The sequence below is a fragment of the Clytia hemisphaerica genome, unplaced genomic scaffold, assembly GCF_902728285.1.
Source record: "Clytia hemisphaerica strain Z4C2 unplaced genomic scaffold, Clytia hemisphaerica genome assembly, whole genome shotgun sequence".
Lineage (NCBI taxonomy): Eukaryota > Metazoa > Cnidaria > Hydrozoa > Leptothecata > Clytiidae > Clytia > Clytia hemisphaerica.
Genome location: NW_027103510.1, coordinates 1052196 through 1067739, shown reverse-complemented (window position 1 = coordinate 1067739; position 15544 = coordinate 1052196). Strand labels below are relative to the sequence as shown.

At 34.0% G+C, this 15544-nt stretch overlaps 1 protein-coding gene across 1 annotated transcript in view; it reads left to right on the top strand.

Annotated features, from left to right (window-relative positions):
* Positions 1 to 15544, top strand: part of LOC136799089 (uncharacterized) — a 41138-nt gene that overhangs the window by 13253 nt on the left and 12341 nt on the right. The window contains exons 7-11 of the mRNA XM_067055773.1: positions 547 to 695; positions 1675 to 1743; positions 8202 to 8235; positions 8573 to 8662; positions 11790 to 11912. Of these exons, the coding sequence (XP_066911874.1) occupies positions 547 to 695; positions 1675 to 1743; positions 8202 to 8235; positions 8573 to 8662; positions 11790 to 11912 (465 nt within the window). The remainder of the gene's footprint in view (positions 1 to 546; positions 696 to 1674; positions 1744 to 8201; positions 8236 to 8572; positions 8663 to 11789; positions 11913 to 15544) is intronic.

The following is a 15544-nucleotide window of genomic DNA, read 5'->3' as shown; positions in this document are numbered from 1 at the left end:
CGCCGCTTTCAACCACGAGGATACGCTAGTTGATTCGCGGAGGACACCATTTCCTTTAAAACGTCTAAGAAAGTCTTTCTCTCTAAGTGCATGGTATTTCTATTGCGTCTAGCGCTATGTAACTTAGAGTAGGAGCTTGGGACTGCGATACAGATTTATAATTGTTGCTTGACCACACCGTTTTTCTGATCTGCTTGATATATATTTATTGTCTCTCGTCCCTTTAGAGCTGTTTGGTTAGTTTACTACCGCTCATTCTAAACTAAAAAGCTATAATTTTACCAGAGAGGCACCAGGTTATCATTTCAATCCAATACGTCTTTTTGTTATAAGAACTGAAAATATAAGAACATAAAGTTTTGATGGCCAAAACATTAGGAATAAGTTGAGAACATTTTAAGGCTTCACTCACAAAATGGCGAAAATAAGAATATTTTAAGAGTATTCTTAGGCTTAAAATTCAAAAAGGTTAAGAACATCCGAAGGCTTCAAAAAATGTTGGATGTTGCTATAAGAAAAACATGTACCCCCTTTTTCACATTCTAGATATGATAACGTCGCACCAGAAGAAAACGAAAGTGGTGTTGTGGAGAGACGCAATTTCTTGCGGGGAAACTCCGGAGATGGGATCGTTATTCGAAAGAAATTAAGACAAAAGGGAATCAGTATCATCGTTGGATCATCGAGTTCAGAAGGTATTGATTGATTGATTGATTGATTGATTGATTGATTGATTGATTGATTGATTGATTGATTGATTGATTGATTGATTGATTGATTGATTGATTGATTGATTGATTGATTGATTGATTGATGATTGATTGATTGATTGATTGATTGATTGATTGATTGATTGATTGATTGATTGATTGATTGATTGATTGATTGATTGATTGATTGAAACAGTTTTTCCCCTATTTCTATTTTTTAAAGATTTCTATCTGCTCATCTTGAAAACCCTCTCATTAATTAATTTAGTCTAATATCGTCTTTACTTTCTTTGAATATATTCTTATTTGTCTCAGCTTTCGGATTAGGGCATTGTATGAGGCTAAATTACTTTTAAATCCCTTTGTGTTGACTCAATTAGCATATTTAAAAGAGGTTTTAATAGAAAGTAAAACCCCCTCAGCAATGATTCGACATGGAAAAGAATTTATTATGTAGACATAGAGAAGTCTTACAAAGTCAAAGAAAAACATCCATAATTTTTGTATTTTGAAAAAATGAACCGAGTGAAACAGAGGGAAAAGGAATAATTTGAAACTGGGCAAACATTTTTTTTAAAACATCTGCGTTTGATAAATTATTTTTCTGATCTTCATTTTCTTTTTTTTTTTCTGACACCAAATATTTCTCATTTTTCATCGATGTTTATTATTAAGCTTTCACTTTTATTGATGTTTTTTGAGTAGCTTCTCGTCACTTTATGCTTTTCAGATTTCCTCTTCTTCACACATTGCGGACAAAAGAAAGGACCTTAAATAATCACCAAGAAAAATACACCATATCACCTTTTTTCAAAGGGTGTTATAATTTTGATACCTTCTCTTTCAAACGTTCTAGTAATAAAAACCATTTAAAAAAGGTGTCAAGTCAAACAAAAGAAAGAACAATAGCCATTGTATTGAAAAACAATGCATGTATTTAATCCATTGTATTTTCAACCAATAGACGAAGGGGATGATTTGGCGGATATTGAGGATAATTTGAACAATGACAACAACAATAACTCATCGAATGGTAAGAATTCATGTTTTTGTGATAGTTGATGATATTTTCAGGTGTGAAAAGAAATTTTGGTAACAAATAAAGTTTTCTTTATAACATTATTTAAGATCTTGGAAAAAAAATCCTCGAACATTCCATAAATTCTATCGTTTTTGAACTGAAAAAGTAACTTCGCCCTAAAATGCAGCACCTTGAGTTTTCTTGGAGGAAATGTTTGTGATAATCTTTACGTTTCTGCGTGACCCTTCCGTGACAGGGTATTCACGCCGCTTACCTTTATCAAGGGAACCTATTTTGAGTTACTTTTCTACGAATGAAGAATTGATAGAAAAAAAACTCGAAATAGGTTTTCTTGCTAAAAGTTAGCGACGTGAATTCAATTCTTATTTAAACTGTGCATTTTGAATCCCTCAAATTTTCACTTGGTTCTTCAAGTGAGTTCCCAGAACACAATTCCCGGCCTGGTAGCTATGAGTGTTCTGTCTACCAATGAAAACTCGAGATGCTGAACTTAATGTAGTAACTTTTTTACAGCTCAAAAACGATGAAATTTCAGGAATGTTCGAAGATTTGTTTTCCAAGGTCTTCAATAATATAAAGAAAACCCTCTAGGCACCATAAGGGATATCGCCAGAGGCACAAGGCTATATGAAAGAAGAAAAAAAAGTTATTGTTCATAAAATCAATCAAAAAAACACAGTAAGAATAGATGAAAAAGATGAGCTATGATTGTTTTAGATTAAAATAGTTTAAAATAGTGCCCCACTGAACCTACCGGTTTCATGCATAAAATAGTAACCAAAGGAAGGAAACTTTAATCGTTACATTACTTAGGCCAAAATTTATTTCTACACCATTTTTATCACCCTACCTGGTTAGTAAAGAAAACAACAAATTTCTCAATCTGTCCCCACAAACTCACCTGTCTACTTCAACTAACTGTGATGGGAAAGTCTAAGTACCAATACAGAGTAATTAAATTAACAGTTTAAAACCATTAAAGTTCAATCAGATTATAATTTATTAGCAGCAGTTTGGTGACGTCATGACACAGTTGTTAGACAGTGTTTCTTTTGTCAACGGCATGGTATTTTAGTTGTTGGGAGTGATGTATTGTTATGTTCACGTCTTAAAATTCAAAACATTTCCAAATATGTTGTTTGTCGAGAGTTTGAAAAAATGGAAGGTAGTTCAAGAGTTATTGTGAGCTGAGGTTATTGCAAGCTTTGGGAGATTTTATGTTATATTTACTTAACTACAACTTATGTACTTGTATTACCCTAGAGTTTTTATTTCATTGCATTGAAATTGGATTTTGGGAATTGATTTTGTGAACAATGGATATGAGATTGCTATACACCAACCCGAAAAAGAATTTTGTACTGAAGAAAGTTTTTGACGAAGCCAAAGTTGACCTTGTCACTTACTTCTTATGTGAGTAGATCTAGGATGATTTTCTACACGCTTACACACTATGTATTTCACAGTATAGTCACAGAGGTTTCTTAAAATTATCTTAGTTATTACCACCATTTTAGTAGTAAACTTTCGATCAGTAATCAGCTCTAGGAATTCGAATGTTTAATTCTATAATGGCGGATTTTCCTTAAGTTACATAACTGTGACAAAACCTTGAAAACCTCAGAAGTTTGTCAGTTTTAGGCTATACTGTATGTAAAGCATTTTTCATTTAATTCTTCGTTTTAAGCTGACATTTGAAGTGCTTTTTTTGAAATCACTTAGTTTGTTAATGATTACGTAATTGTCAACTTTTTTCTGATAATGCGATTTGTAGTCGTTATCTTGTCACATTCTGAAATGATTACGTAATTGAAATCATCAAAGCTCATTTCGGTCCCTATGAATCAACAAGATTATTCCTTAGAGGGTTGAGAACCTTACCTCGTTTATTGTAAAACGAAAGTAGGAAAGGAAATTTAGAGTTTTTTTTTACATAGAGGTACCATCCCCTAAAAAACGTAAGGTATTTATGTGGTGCAAAACGTTAAAGCCACGTCCATCTAACGTCCTTGACCTCACTATAACGATCGTTGGACGTCCAATGCCAGTTAAATTCTGTCTGATATGTGTATACAGTTGTCTCTCTCTAATTCAATCTTAAAGGGGAGTTGAATTTTCATCAAATAAGGGAGCGTTTCGAATAGTAGAGCATCGTTTATGAGAGTTTCTTGTTGACGGTGACTTTCAATAATATCGAATAATAGAGCGTACCGAACAGTAGAGTTGTGTATCCTTTGAGACCATTCACGTGCTCATTTGCCGAATTTCTTCACTTCACTTTATCTTGTTCGTGTTGTTGGGGTTATCTTTTGGTTGTCTTTAGGTTATTAATTGCTACCCTATATAATGCATCACGGTAAAATGCATTGCAATCATTTACAATGAAATATAGTATTGAAAAACCCACCCTCATTGAAATCATATCAGACCTTCTTTATATCTGACTTTCAATAGAAATTGTGTTTATTAAGCCTTGTCAAATCAATATGTGTTTCCATAATATTATTCTGAATTTGTGTACAAAATAAAATCTGTGCAAAGTATAAGGAAGGGTATTATAATGATCTTTAAAATAGAGCATTTTTGAGAAATCAATCAGTATAAGCCTTATTAAGATCCTTAACTACTGTCACTCTTGACAACTTTTTAAAAGTTTTAGTTTAAGGTTCAATTAAAAAAAAACTTTTTGAAATAAATCATAGAACTTTCTCAAAGAAATTTTTGATCGATTTTTTTTATGTCTATGGTAGTTTTACTACATGGGTGTAAGGTCTGGTTCAAGGAAATTTAACTTAATCGGTAATTGGATCAAGGGTATTATCGCTAATGTTGGAAAAAGTCCAGAGATTTATAAATGTGGAAATGTAATTTGATGGAATGATTGCTTTCGTTATCTGAATTTCATTTCATCCAACATATTTTCGATCGTTGCAGATTTTAAAGATTTGTTCGACTACTAGATGTCTTTGATTGATTCTTTTTATTTGAACTGGTGAATTTTTCTGTAGAGGAGATCCTTTTGGTTGTCGACGGTTTTTAAGGGAAAGGCTTTTTTAGATATAACGCTTTTTACGAGGAGAACCTGCTGAGTTTTGGCATATTTTAAATCCTCGAAAGTTTCAGGGCTTGAATATTCTAAACGCATTGTGAATTTTGAAATCTAAGGCTCGGATGTTTGCTTGGAATTTGCTCTTCAAATTTTAACCAAATTTCAACCTGGCTGTAATGATTTTTTTTTGAAAATACACTCGAATATAAAAAGCTTGCAAAACATATCATCAATAACTATGAATGGTCGACCAACACCAAGAAGCAAAGGTCGTGGACGAATCAGCTCAGTGCAAAGTGATTCTGCTCTTTTGGACGAAGGCTTAATGCGAAGAGTCAAAAGTGAAGTCAACTTGTTTCGGGCAAAATCATTGAACCTGAAAAGTAAGCTACAAACTAAAGGCTTTTATCTTTCCTGCGTATCACGAAAGTCGGATTCGTCTTTGGACAATATGATATAATCTTTCTAATTCGAATTCTTCCATAAAATTATGTCCTCGTCAAGGAGAAATTAAGTTTTCTATTGTAATTCCAATCTCTCTGTCTGTAATCCGAACAAATAATGGTTACTGTTCGATCTCGGTTGTATTGAGAGTCGAGAACTCCCGATTGGGATTCAACAATTTGTAGCAAATATATAGTTGTTTTTCAATATTTTGAAGATTTAACTTTCTAGTTGAAGGAATAAGTTATACTGATCTCATAATTCCCTTGGGAATCGGAATTTCAAAAGGAAATCTTAAATGTCATAAAATATGCACGGATGAATAATTTACAATAATTTGGGTCATTAGAAAAACACTATTGAATGCTTTTGCAACACACAGTTCTACATTCCAACACCTTTTGTAGAAATTTACAGTGATTTACAACATCGTTTCAACTAACATCTTTCAATTTGTGTTTGAAATTTTTTTTTGTGTTTTGTTTTGGTTGTATGATAGATATGGATCTTATCGAATGTTTGATACCATGTCATAACAAACGAAGAAAATTATCAGGTTCAAATACATTTTTTCTTTTCAAAAGCACTGAGCACTGCATGATGGACTATTCCATACTGCTGGCCAAATCTACCATAGATATCCAGACCTCAAATAATTTTCTTTACCGTCGTTTTGCATAACTTTTCTAGCGGAAAATAACCAGGATTTCGGGGAGTTTAATAATGAGCTTCGGAAAGTTAGGCAGTTTCGTGAGTAAACACAACATTTTCCGTACCTTTAGTAACAAATCCTTTCCAATCTCAAGCCGGTTATTCCAGAAAAATAGTGAAAAGATTCCGGAAAAGTTACAAGAATCTTAGTGCGGACATGGGAATCTTATACAAAACGACGGTGGTATAATCTGATATTCCTTGATCTTCCACATCAAAAATGCAAGATTCAGCACATGCGCACTTGGGTAACTCAAAAATTACATTCAACTAAGAATTGGTAGATCTTAGGTACCAGACTCTTAAATGTACTTTAAAATTGTTGGTGTAATTGTCTCTAGATACCAGGCTTTACAAAATAAAATAAAATTGGAAACAACGCTGCCCAATAATATTCGACTTTACAAACGCGGTGCCAAGCGCTGATTGGTTGAAACTTCAGTGCTTCCTCAATCAGATCATTTGAAAACCAAAAACAGAATATCTGAAAAACTTGGTTTTTTTAATTGCTCCGGGGATGAAATTGCCTATCAAAACCACTATCACTTAGCCTTCTCAAATTCACAAGCCGCTATACCCTTTTTCTATCGTAGTTTCTATTCGGTCTGTTTGTTATACAATGTCGGACCTCTGAGAGATGCGAAATGATGTTATAAAAAGAAAGTGAGGGCTTTTATAACACATTTGATGTTATTGATAATATTGTAAACCATAGCATAGTCTCCATGATGTAATCTTTTCACTGTGTGTTACCATCTATTATCCTAAAGTTGGTTATTCTTGCTGCTCACGCACACACGCGTACCTGATAGAATTTTCTCAATTCTTTGGAGTTCAAAGTCTAAAAATGTTCTTAACTTGTTCATAATTTTTGGCAAACGAAGCCTTATGGACTTTTATAGTTTGATCTTATAAGAGAAAAATGTGAAGCTCAGATATTGCACTTCACTAGCTTAGTGAGATCTTTTGGTTTGGATAGCTGTCTAAAAGGCACTCGGAAGAAGTACTTTGTGAAAAATACTTGGCACTCGGCGAACCATCAAATCTTTTATACTCTGCTCAAAGATTACGTAATGGAATTGAACTATTGATTCTTTGTAGTATCAGGGCCGCGTCGTGTTTATCAGTGAACGCGCGAGGGTTTAAAAACATGGTGATTCGGATAATCAAGCGAATTACAAAATTATCTTTACAAACATACACTGTCACTTATTTGAGTTATAAACAACTGGGAGTCGAGAAAATAGAATGAATTTTCAATAACTAAACCTTCTGACACAAAAAAAAAGTTAAAAAGAAAATCTATTTTTTTTGTTCTTTAAAGCTTGTTCGACTTCAAAGATACGTCTGTGTGTGTGTAGAATTTGTTATTTTTCAATTTTCGCGTTGTTTTTTCGTCTCTCGAGGATCAAAATTGATTCTGAATTTTGAAATCCTCGGATTGTTTTGATGTCAGATCAAGCGATAAGGAAGAAATGAGTTATTCGATGGGAGCCGAAAACAAGACAGTACTTGACTTATTCGCTTATTACAACCAGCTACATGAGTGGAAATATAAAGTTAAACGGCGTGTGAAATCTCGGACTTCGTCACCCAAATCTGCAAAATCGAGTGAATGCATTCCGCGAGAAGAATTGGATTTTCAAACATCGGCTGATATTAAATATCGAGATAAATCGAAAAATCATCGATTACAAGACGAGCGAATGGCTCGAAAACATGTCACAAAAGAGCGTAGTATAAAGCGCCGTTTCCGTAAAAATGTGGCGAAAAACAATAATAATGATATTGAGGATGATGAAGTTTTTGAAGAATCGGCGCGCAATCGGCGATGTAAATCGATGATCGAATTAGGAGATGGTATCCAATCGAGAATTTCGTTTTACGAACGAGGAGGGGATTGGGACGAGAAACCGCGCAAATCTCGTAAACCAGTTCAACGGTCTGTTTCGATGAAAGAGAGAATAATTGAACGAGCTGGTAATTTAGATTCAGAAATTTATTGGGAAATTGGGAATCAATCTCATTGGATGTTACCTTTCTACAACTGTTTAAGAGTTTGAATTGCATAGAAACCATGATAGAAACTAAGCCAGATTTGCATATTACTAGTGTTTTAGAAAATGCAGTTAGAAATTTGAAAACCTTTGATAAAGGAAAACGTGATTTTAATATCCACCAGACTTTCTCTGGACAAATCGCTCCTTCAGCTATCTAATCATATTCTGTTTTCCTTTTTATTCAGATTCAGTTTACCGAAAGCTTCATTCGTCCACCAGGTATTATAGTCGCTTCCTTTTATGAAATTTTAATCCCCATGTTTCCCCGTCGCAAAATCATCCCCGCCTCGATCATCCCGCCACAATCATCCCCACCACAATTCATCTAATACATCCCCGTCAACTACTAACATTTTTTCGATTTACGAAATGCTCCTTACATTAGCATCCCAAAATACTGCAAAAAAACTGTTGCTCTCTCAATGTGTAGGACATCGCGTTGATGATGGCTTTTTCACTAAAAGTATTCTTCTTGTTTCACTAACCTTCAAAAAAGCTGCTTATGATCATGTTGTGCAAACTCTAAACACAAAATTTGATCGATTTATCCTTTCAGCTCATCCAAAGAAGGCGAAGTATGGGGTCGGCAAGATTCATCAACGTTTATGCGATTCCGAAAACGAAAAGACACCAAGCAATCAAAGAGGTATCATGAGTTTAATTTGTGGGATTTTTCAGTTTCTTGAACTGTTGCGGATCGGGTAGCCATCTCTTGTAGACGCCCTTACCATGTGTAAAAGTTAACCACGACGGAATCAAGAGCAGTTTACCGTTCATTGCCATTGTAATGAAGAGAGACAGTGAAAGAATGCGTGCGAAAAATTATGCATGCGGTCGTCTTTCAACGACGTTTGTCTTTCATGATTACTGTTTGTCCCTTTTTAGACTTTTCAAAGGGCTTCGCCAGTTAACATACTTGTACACAGGAACAAGACTTTAAATTATCCCCTGCAAACATATTGCGAAATCGTCACATTTCTTGGACCTTTAAAATCTCTTAATATTGCCTTTCCATGGAGGTATAAAGAAAGACAGGAGAAGTATGCTATTGTAACCAAGCTCGCTCTACGATTAAAAAAGTTACGATGTATGCATGCTCATAATCTCATATATCGTGCATTTTTAATGAGCTCTTTTATCCATAGGTTAAATCTTATTGGCTCATTTTTAAGCTTTAGAAATTAGATGAGACGAGATTCATTGTTTCTGACATCAGTGTAAGAAAATATTTGGACTAAAAAAAGGCCTGTAAACTTGGCAATCCTTCATCAAATGATAAGATTTTTCGATCAATGTTTTCTTTCAGGTGAACTCTATTGATTGATACTTTCCTCCAAAATTCTCCAGCGACTTTATGTCTACAAATTGAGTCTGAAATCGTGTGTGCTTATAAAGAACTTTTCATTTTCTGGCTTGAGAAAATATCTTTTCAAAACAAAATTGAACGGATAGCGAAATGGAACATAAATTTGTTTTGTGGACGAAGTTTTATCTAATTTTCGTATATTAAAAGGCTAGAATCTTCAATACTGATTATTAGAATGTTCAGAGCAAACTTGAGTTCTACTAAAAAGTCTTATTTCATCGGGCGAGCTTAGAATTTCTTTTGATTCATTTTATAAAAGAAATCAAAAGACTTTAACGACCAATTACCGACACATTCAACTCCTGTTTTCTTTATACCTCTATGTGCCTTTCGTCGCTTTTGAATTTTGAGTTTCATTTTCAAGCTCGACTGACTTAAGGATTACTATGCTTTTTCTTTGATTGAGTACACACAGAAGACGTCATTGTGACGTGTAAAAGGAGTTAAAGTTGACTTTATAGATTAAAACCCCTTGAACTTAAACATGATTTCACAAGCTTAAAACATGGTAGAGTTTAGCGTGTTAGAAGGAGGTCCTCGGAGGTTTATCAAAGTTTCAGTCTTCGATTTTACCTACGTGATCAAAGGTTGGAAGAACGCTGTGAAAAATATTTTTCAAATGAAGCCTCGTTTGCAACAAAAATCTTAAAATCACAAAATTTTAAAATTCTGAACTTCAAACGTTTTACTTAATTTATTTCACTTTCGTTTTCTCGTTGATGAATCATTTACAAAGAGACTCAGCTGTAGCAAAAGAAATGTTTGAATTTCACCGATACGTTCTAAAAACACCATATTGTCAACATTGAGTCATGGGCTTAGATAAACACGTTCTCGTCGCATATCAAATTTTATGTGTTATTTCATGCTATTCGTTTTATTTAACGAGCTTACAGTGTACTCTATTCATCATAGTTTCCTGTTATCTGATACTTTGCTGGCGGTCTTGGCGGGCCACCCCCTTCTCGCCATGAAGGTTGCCTAAGTCTAGCCCTAGGATATTTCCCTAAATTGAATTATTGGATTAGCGATTGACTTTTTAAGATAAAACTTACCTTTGCTAGCCTGTACCACCCTGCCCACGGACGTTTTTTTCAGTCAGTGAAAAAGTGTTTGGTACAGGCTATACCTTCGCTAGATAAATTATCTTTTTACTTCGAAGGGTTCTTTTTCCTGAAGTAAATTTGACGCTTATTTTTTCTTGGCGCCTGTAACGGTAATCTAATCTAATATCCTCTATTTCTCAACGAGTTTAAGTGATTTTACTTTTCGTGTCATTTTATATGACTGTCAGAATGTCAAAACGCCTACTCTTAAAACCACTCTGATAACATTTTTAAAGTACCTTTTCTCTCACGGTTTTAAAGACTCTCTCGTTTGTATTTGACAAACTGTAAAAACTTCATTAAAATCACACTCATAACCACAAAATAAACGTTAGTCTTCCTTTGGTGTCATATTTACATGTTGGATAAACGAACTCTCTCTCCCTCTCTATAATGTAAATTTCTTCCCAAAAATAACCACCTTTGATTCTATGAAATCCTAATCCTTAAACCACTGACCTTTATATACCCTGGACCAAGTTTCTCAATCTCGGCCAAGCAAAATCTTTGATCGGAGTTTTTTGAAAAGTGGTACCCTAATGGCGGCACTTCTCAATAGCGGTGTAAATGCATCGAGGGCGCTAGATCTACTTTACCTCGAAAACTTTTGATGATGTAGCGCCGTTAGACGTTAATTTTTTTAACACTGCAATGGATTCTTTACGGGTACCAATTCAAAAAAAACTTGGCGGATATAACTTGGTCCAGGGATTATAAAGGTCAGTGCCTAAAACAGACTGCAGTCAACAATTAAGGCTTTGCAAAAACCAAAAACTGATCTAAGTCTAGCGTCATTTTTGCTAACTACTAAAATATAGTAACTTCAAATTTTCAAATATTTTTTTGAATTCAAATGGGCGTACACACCCCATCTAATAAAAAATGCCAATCTCTCCGCTCCTCCTAGGGTTCATACCCACCTGTACATGACTGAAAAAATCGAGCCATTTCATATGATACCAAGGACATTTAATGGGTTCATTAGATAACAGTATCCTACTACACGTTTTTTTACAAGGACAAACTATATAAGAACACAAGGCTTCGTTTACTAAAATGTTAAGAACAAGTTAAAGAACATTTTGTGGCTTCGCGGACTTTAAAACACCCAATTTCTTAGGTAAATGGACAAAAATACTCGAAGAAAAAAAAACGAAGATAAGAACATGTTAAGAACATTTTTAGGCTTAAAACTCAAAAAGTTAACATTCCAAGGCTTCAAAATTTTGGATGTTCTTATAAAAAACACGTGTACTAAAGATGCCATGATAACTGAACGCTGTACATTTTCTTCTTTTCAGTGACGACGGGAGTTTTTCAACGAACACAGACAAATTGAGACAGTTCGGTCAAAAGTCAATCCACTTGAAACACGATAAAGATCTAGCGAAAGCTGTTCTCCAATTATTTGAAACAGAAAAAGGGTAAGAAAAGAATATCTTATCATTATTTCAGTCTTAAGGTCATTTCACGGTCGAAATGAAATTTAGGTAATCATGGTTACGCTCTAATACCAACTACTCGTTGTTCAGAAACAGAATCTTGAAAACCTTTGACTAATAGAAGGATGGAATTGGTCCTGATTTCCCATAGTTCATTGCGACAGTGAAATGAATTGAACTGAAGCCGATATGTTGGTAGCCTGTTAAACGAAAACCGCTTTTTTCTATCGCGTTTTAAAACAAAGAAAACATTTGGTTTGTGGAAAGGTACTGGCTAATATCATCTATGAATGATCTCATAGAAACCTTAGATACATACTATGTATCTAAAAGTCGTGCGTGCGATTAGACTAGCGCGATTTATGAACACAACATGATAGGAGGCTTGATGCACTAAACCAACTTTCTCCAGTTTTGATTGTGAAACTCCAGTTCACTAATCAATCAAATTTAAAATACGAAATCTGGTGGTGGATAAGATCTCATCATTTACAACGTTTAAGAAACAGGTAGTAACGGTCCTAACGGATATTTTATAATCTGATTCAGGAAAAGGCTTATGCCAGCAGTAATAAACTTGAACATTATGCCTGTCATGTACTTGTAAAATTATCCGTCAAGAAAGTTGACCACTTTTGCTAAGCACGCAGGAAATTTTTGTGGTTAGTGCTCCCTTTTGTTTACTTACTCAAACACTCTTGAAAAACAAAAGTCACATCTTGTGAAAACTAAAGAAGGTGAAAATAGTGTTTTGGAATGGAATGTTTTAGGGGTATCATAACTAGTTGTTGAGAGTATAATAAACCAGACGGCTGTTTAGTGATTCGTGATTATATGTATTGCTATTTTTTCGTTTTCTGAAGTTTGACTTTTATTTGTAGGGTTGTTTTCTTGTAACCTTTGGATACTTACAGTAGAAAGTTGTGTCGAAGACAATCTCTAGATGTTTTCAAGCAAATTACGGATCTTTGATCACGTTCTTTTTGGTCATTTTCAGTCATTTGCATTTTAAATTAAAAGCTTTTTAAACGGCTTAATTTCATAACTTCTGCTGACATTATATCAACGATAACATAAGAAAGGTTTTGTTGTATGGTATTATTTCCATGTTTTGTAATATTGTTATATATGACTTTTACTATCAAATGTAGGTCATCTCATCTCACTCAGCTTGTGCGAAAATATTTCATAATGAATATAAACTTTCGTTAATCCTTTCTTACTATCATATATAACAAACGAATCAAGTAAAGATAGGGGAGCTCCCCCATAGAGTGGTCTTTTACTTTCTTACAGTTTTTTTTCTTATAGTTCTTCTGGTATTAAGAAGGTATAATTATTTGACGCTTTTATAAAAAAAAATTTTTTCTACTAGCGATTTTGAAAACCGAATGAATAGTGCCTGTCTAACTTTTTGTCTGTTTTCTCGCGACTTTCTGAGTAGGATGCAAGTTTTCCAGTGCTTTTTATCGACCTACAGAAATGTCACTTATTCTCTCAACCTATGCTTCTTTGACTTAGATAAGTGCTTTGTTGTTTTGACTTACTCTTTTTGAATAGACTTGAAACTGTGCCAAGATACAAAAATAAGAAAAAGGGTCTAACGCACGTAAATTAAAAACCTCAAAATACTATGGCTGCAATAACAAAATGAGCTCTATGCATGAAACCCCGCTAAGGAGCTTGATAATATTTTAATCATCTCACAAAAATTGAAAATAAGGCCATTCATCACGGAAATTCGTAAGCTGTAATATCATTTAGGGTATTATGTTGAGATTTCATTGCATTTTTCTCATACTTTTTGCTCGTTCGTTCGCTCACACTTGTGTTGTTGTTTCCTGCTGATAACTGGTGATAATTTGAGGAGTTTTGAAATGCACGTGCAATACAGTGATGCATTGTGGGAAATAGATTTTGATGCCGATCGTAGAGTATGGAGAATTCGGGATTCTCTCTCTGCATAATAGCGAACAACTCTTAATTCCCCGAAGAGAGCCACATTGTTACAATGTCCGGATGAAGAATGCATAACTTATTTTGAATATAACTTTGAATCGAATCTCTGGATGAAACCTTAGTTAGGCATAGCAAATGACTGCTTTATGAAGATGTATCCGAGTTATCCTTTTTGCCAAATACAATAACTTGGGAAAGTGACTGCGATGTTTATAATTTCCTTTTTACAAAAGGTTCAAGACTATGAATCTTATCACTTGATCAAGTTCTAAAATCTATCACCTGATCTACTGGGCGCTTGACCTCCTATGCTATTCGAGATTTTTTTTTCTCGAAAATTTTGATGTTTTATATATTCGAATGAGTGGTTTTGAGTAACAGCTTGACTCACTAAGCTATTAAAATGTGCGGGAAAAAGTTTTTTGTCGATGTTATACATGGTTTGCACCGATAAAATTCTTGTGGTCTGGATTGGATGGTTTGTTGCTTTTTTTTTTGAGTTTGTTACAAATATTATAGAATACATAAGTCGATGTTTTCTGTATGTGTTTTGTTGGCTTTGAACTTATTATCGCTACCCTTATGTTGGGCCAGATGTAAACGATTGATTGATTGATTGATTGATTGATTGATTGATTGATTGATTGATTGATTGATTGATTGATTGATTGATTGATTGATTGATTGATTGATTGATTGATTGATTGATTGATTGATTGATTGATTGATTGATTGATTGATTGATTGATTGATTGATTGATTGATTGATTGATTGATTGATTGATTGATTGATTGATTGATTGTGAGCTATTTTTTACTAAGTAACTTAGGCGAGACCAATTTAATTTGTTGTTCTAAGGGCCCGACCGACCCTATTTTTGCTAAAATCAAAAAAATAATAATATCGAATTTCCACTACAATATATTTTACACACTAGTTATTTGTAAGAATTAAACTTGAATAAAGCTGAAAATTAATTCAAGAAATTGAAAAATCATAAAAACATTCCATACACTAAAATTTTACTATGATCTTAATCGAAGATAAAAAAACAAAGTGAATTTTTGATCCAGATACCTTTTGGAAAATTTTCTCGGTACCTTACCAACCCTGATAAATGAAAAATTTATTCTTATTTGCCGACCGACCGACCCATATTTTTCTAACGATCTGTCCGTGGAACAACAAATTAAATTGGTCTCGCCTTATTTTTAAAAGTAACAATATAACCGGCAAACCTCCTTTTGCCAAAACTGTGTTTATGCTATAAATACTCATTGGCTGGCCTGTGAAGTATTTTAGTTGTTTTCAAGAGGAGCTCAGCTGTGCATCTTTGTATTGGAATGCGGGTTTAATTCTTTAAAAGATTCGAACCGGAGACATATCATTAGCCGGATCCCATTAAGTGCAATTACCGCAATCACATTTTTGTGGCTTAAACGCATTTGTTTCTTTTCATTTGTTTGCAAACACTTTTCTTTTCATCTTTTTTTTTATATCGAATTTGTTACTGTTTGCCGTAACAACAATGCATCATCGTTGTTTGGAATGATGTGTGGTTTTTCATACTTGGAAAATATTGATGTTTGTGTGTGGGAGCTTACTGTTGTCTTCTTTTGAGGCACTTTTGGGAGCTTTGACTTTTTGTTTTAAT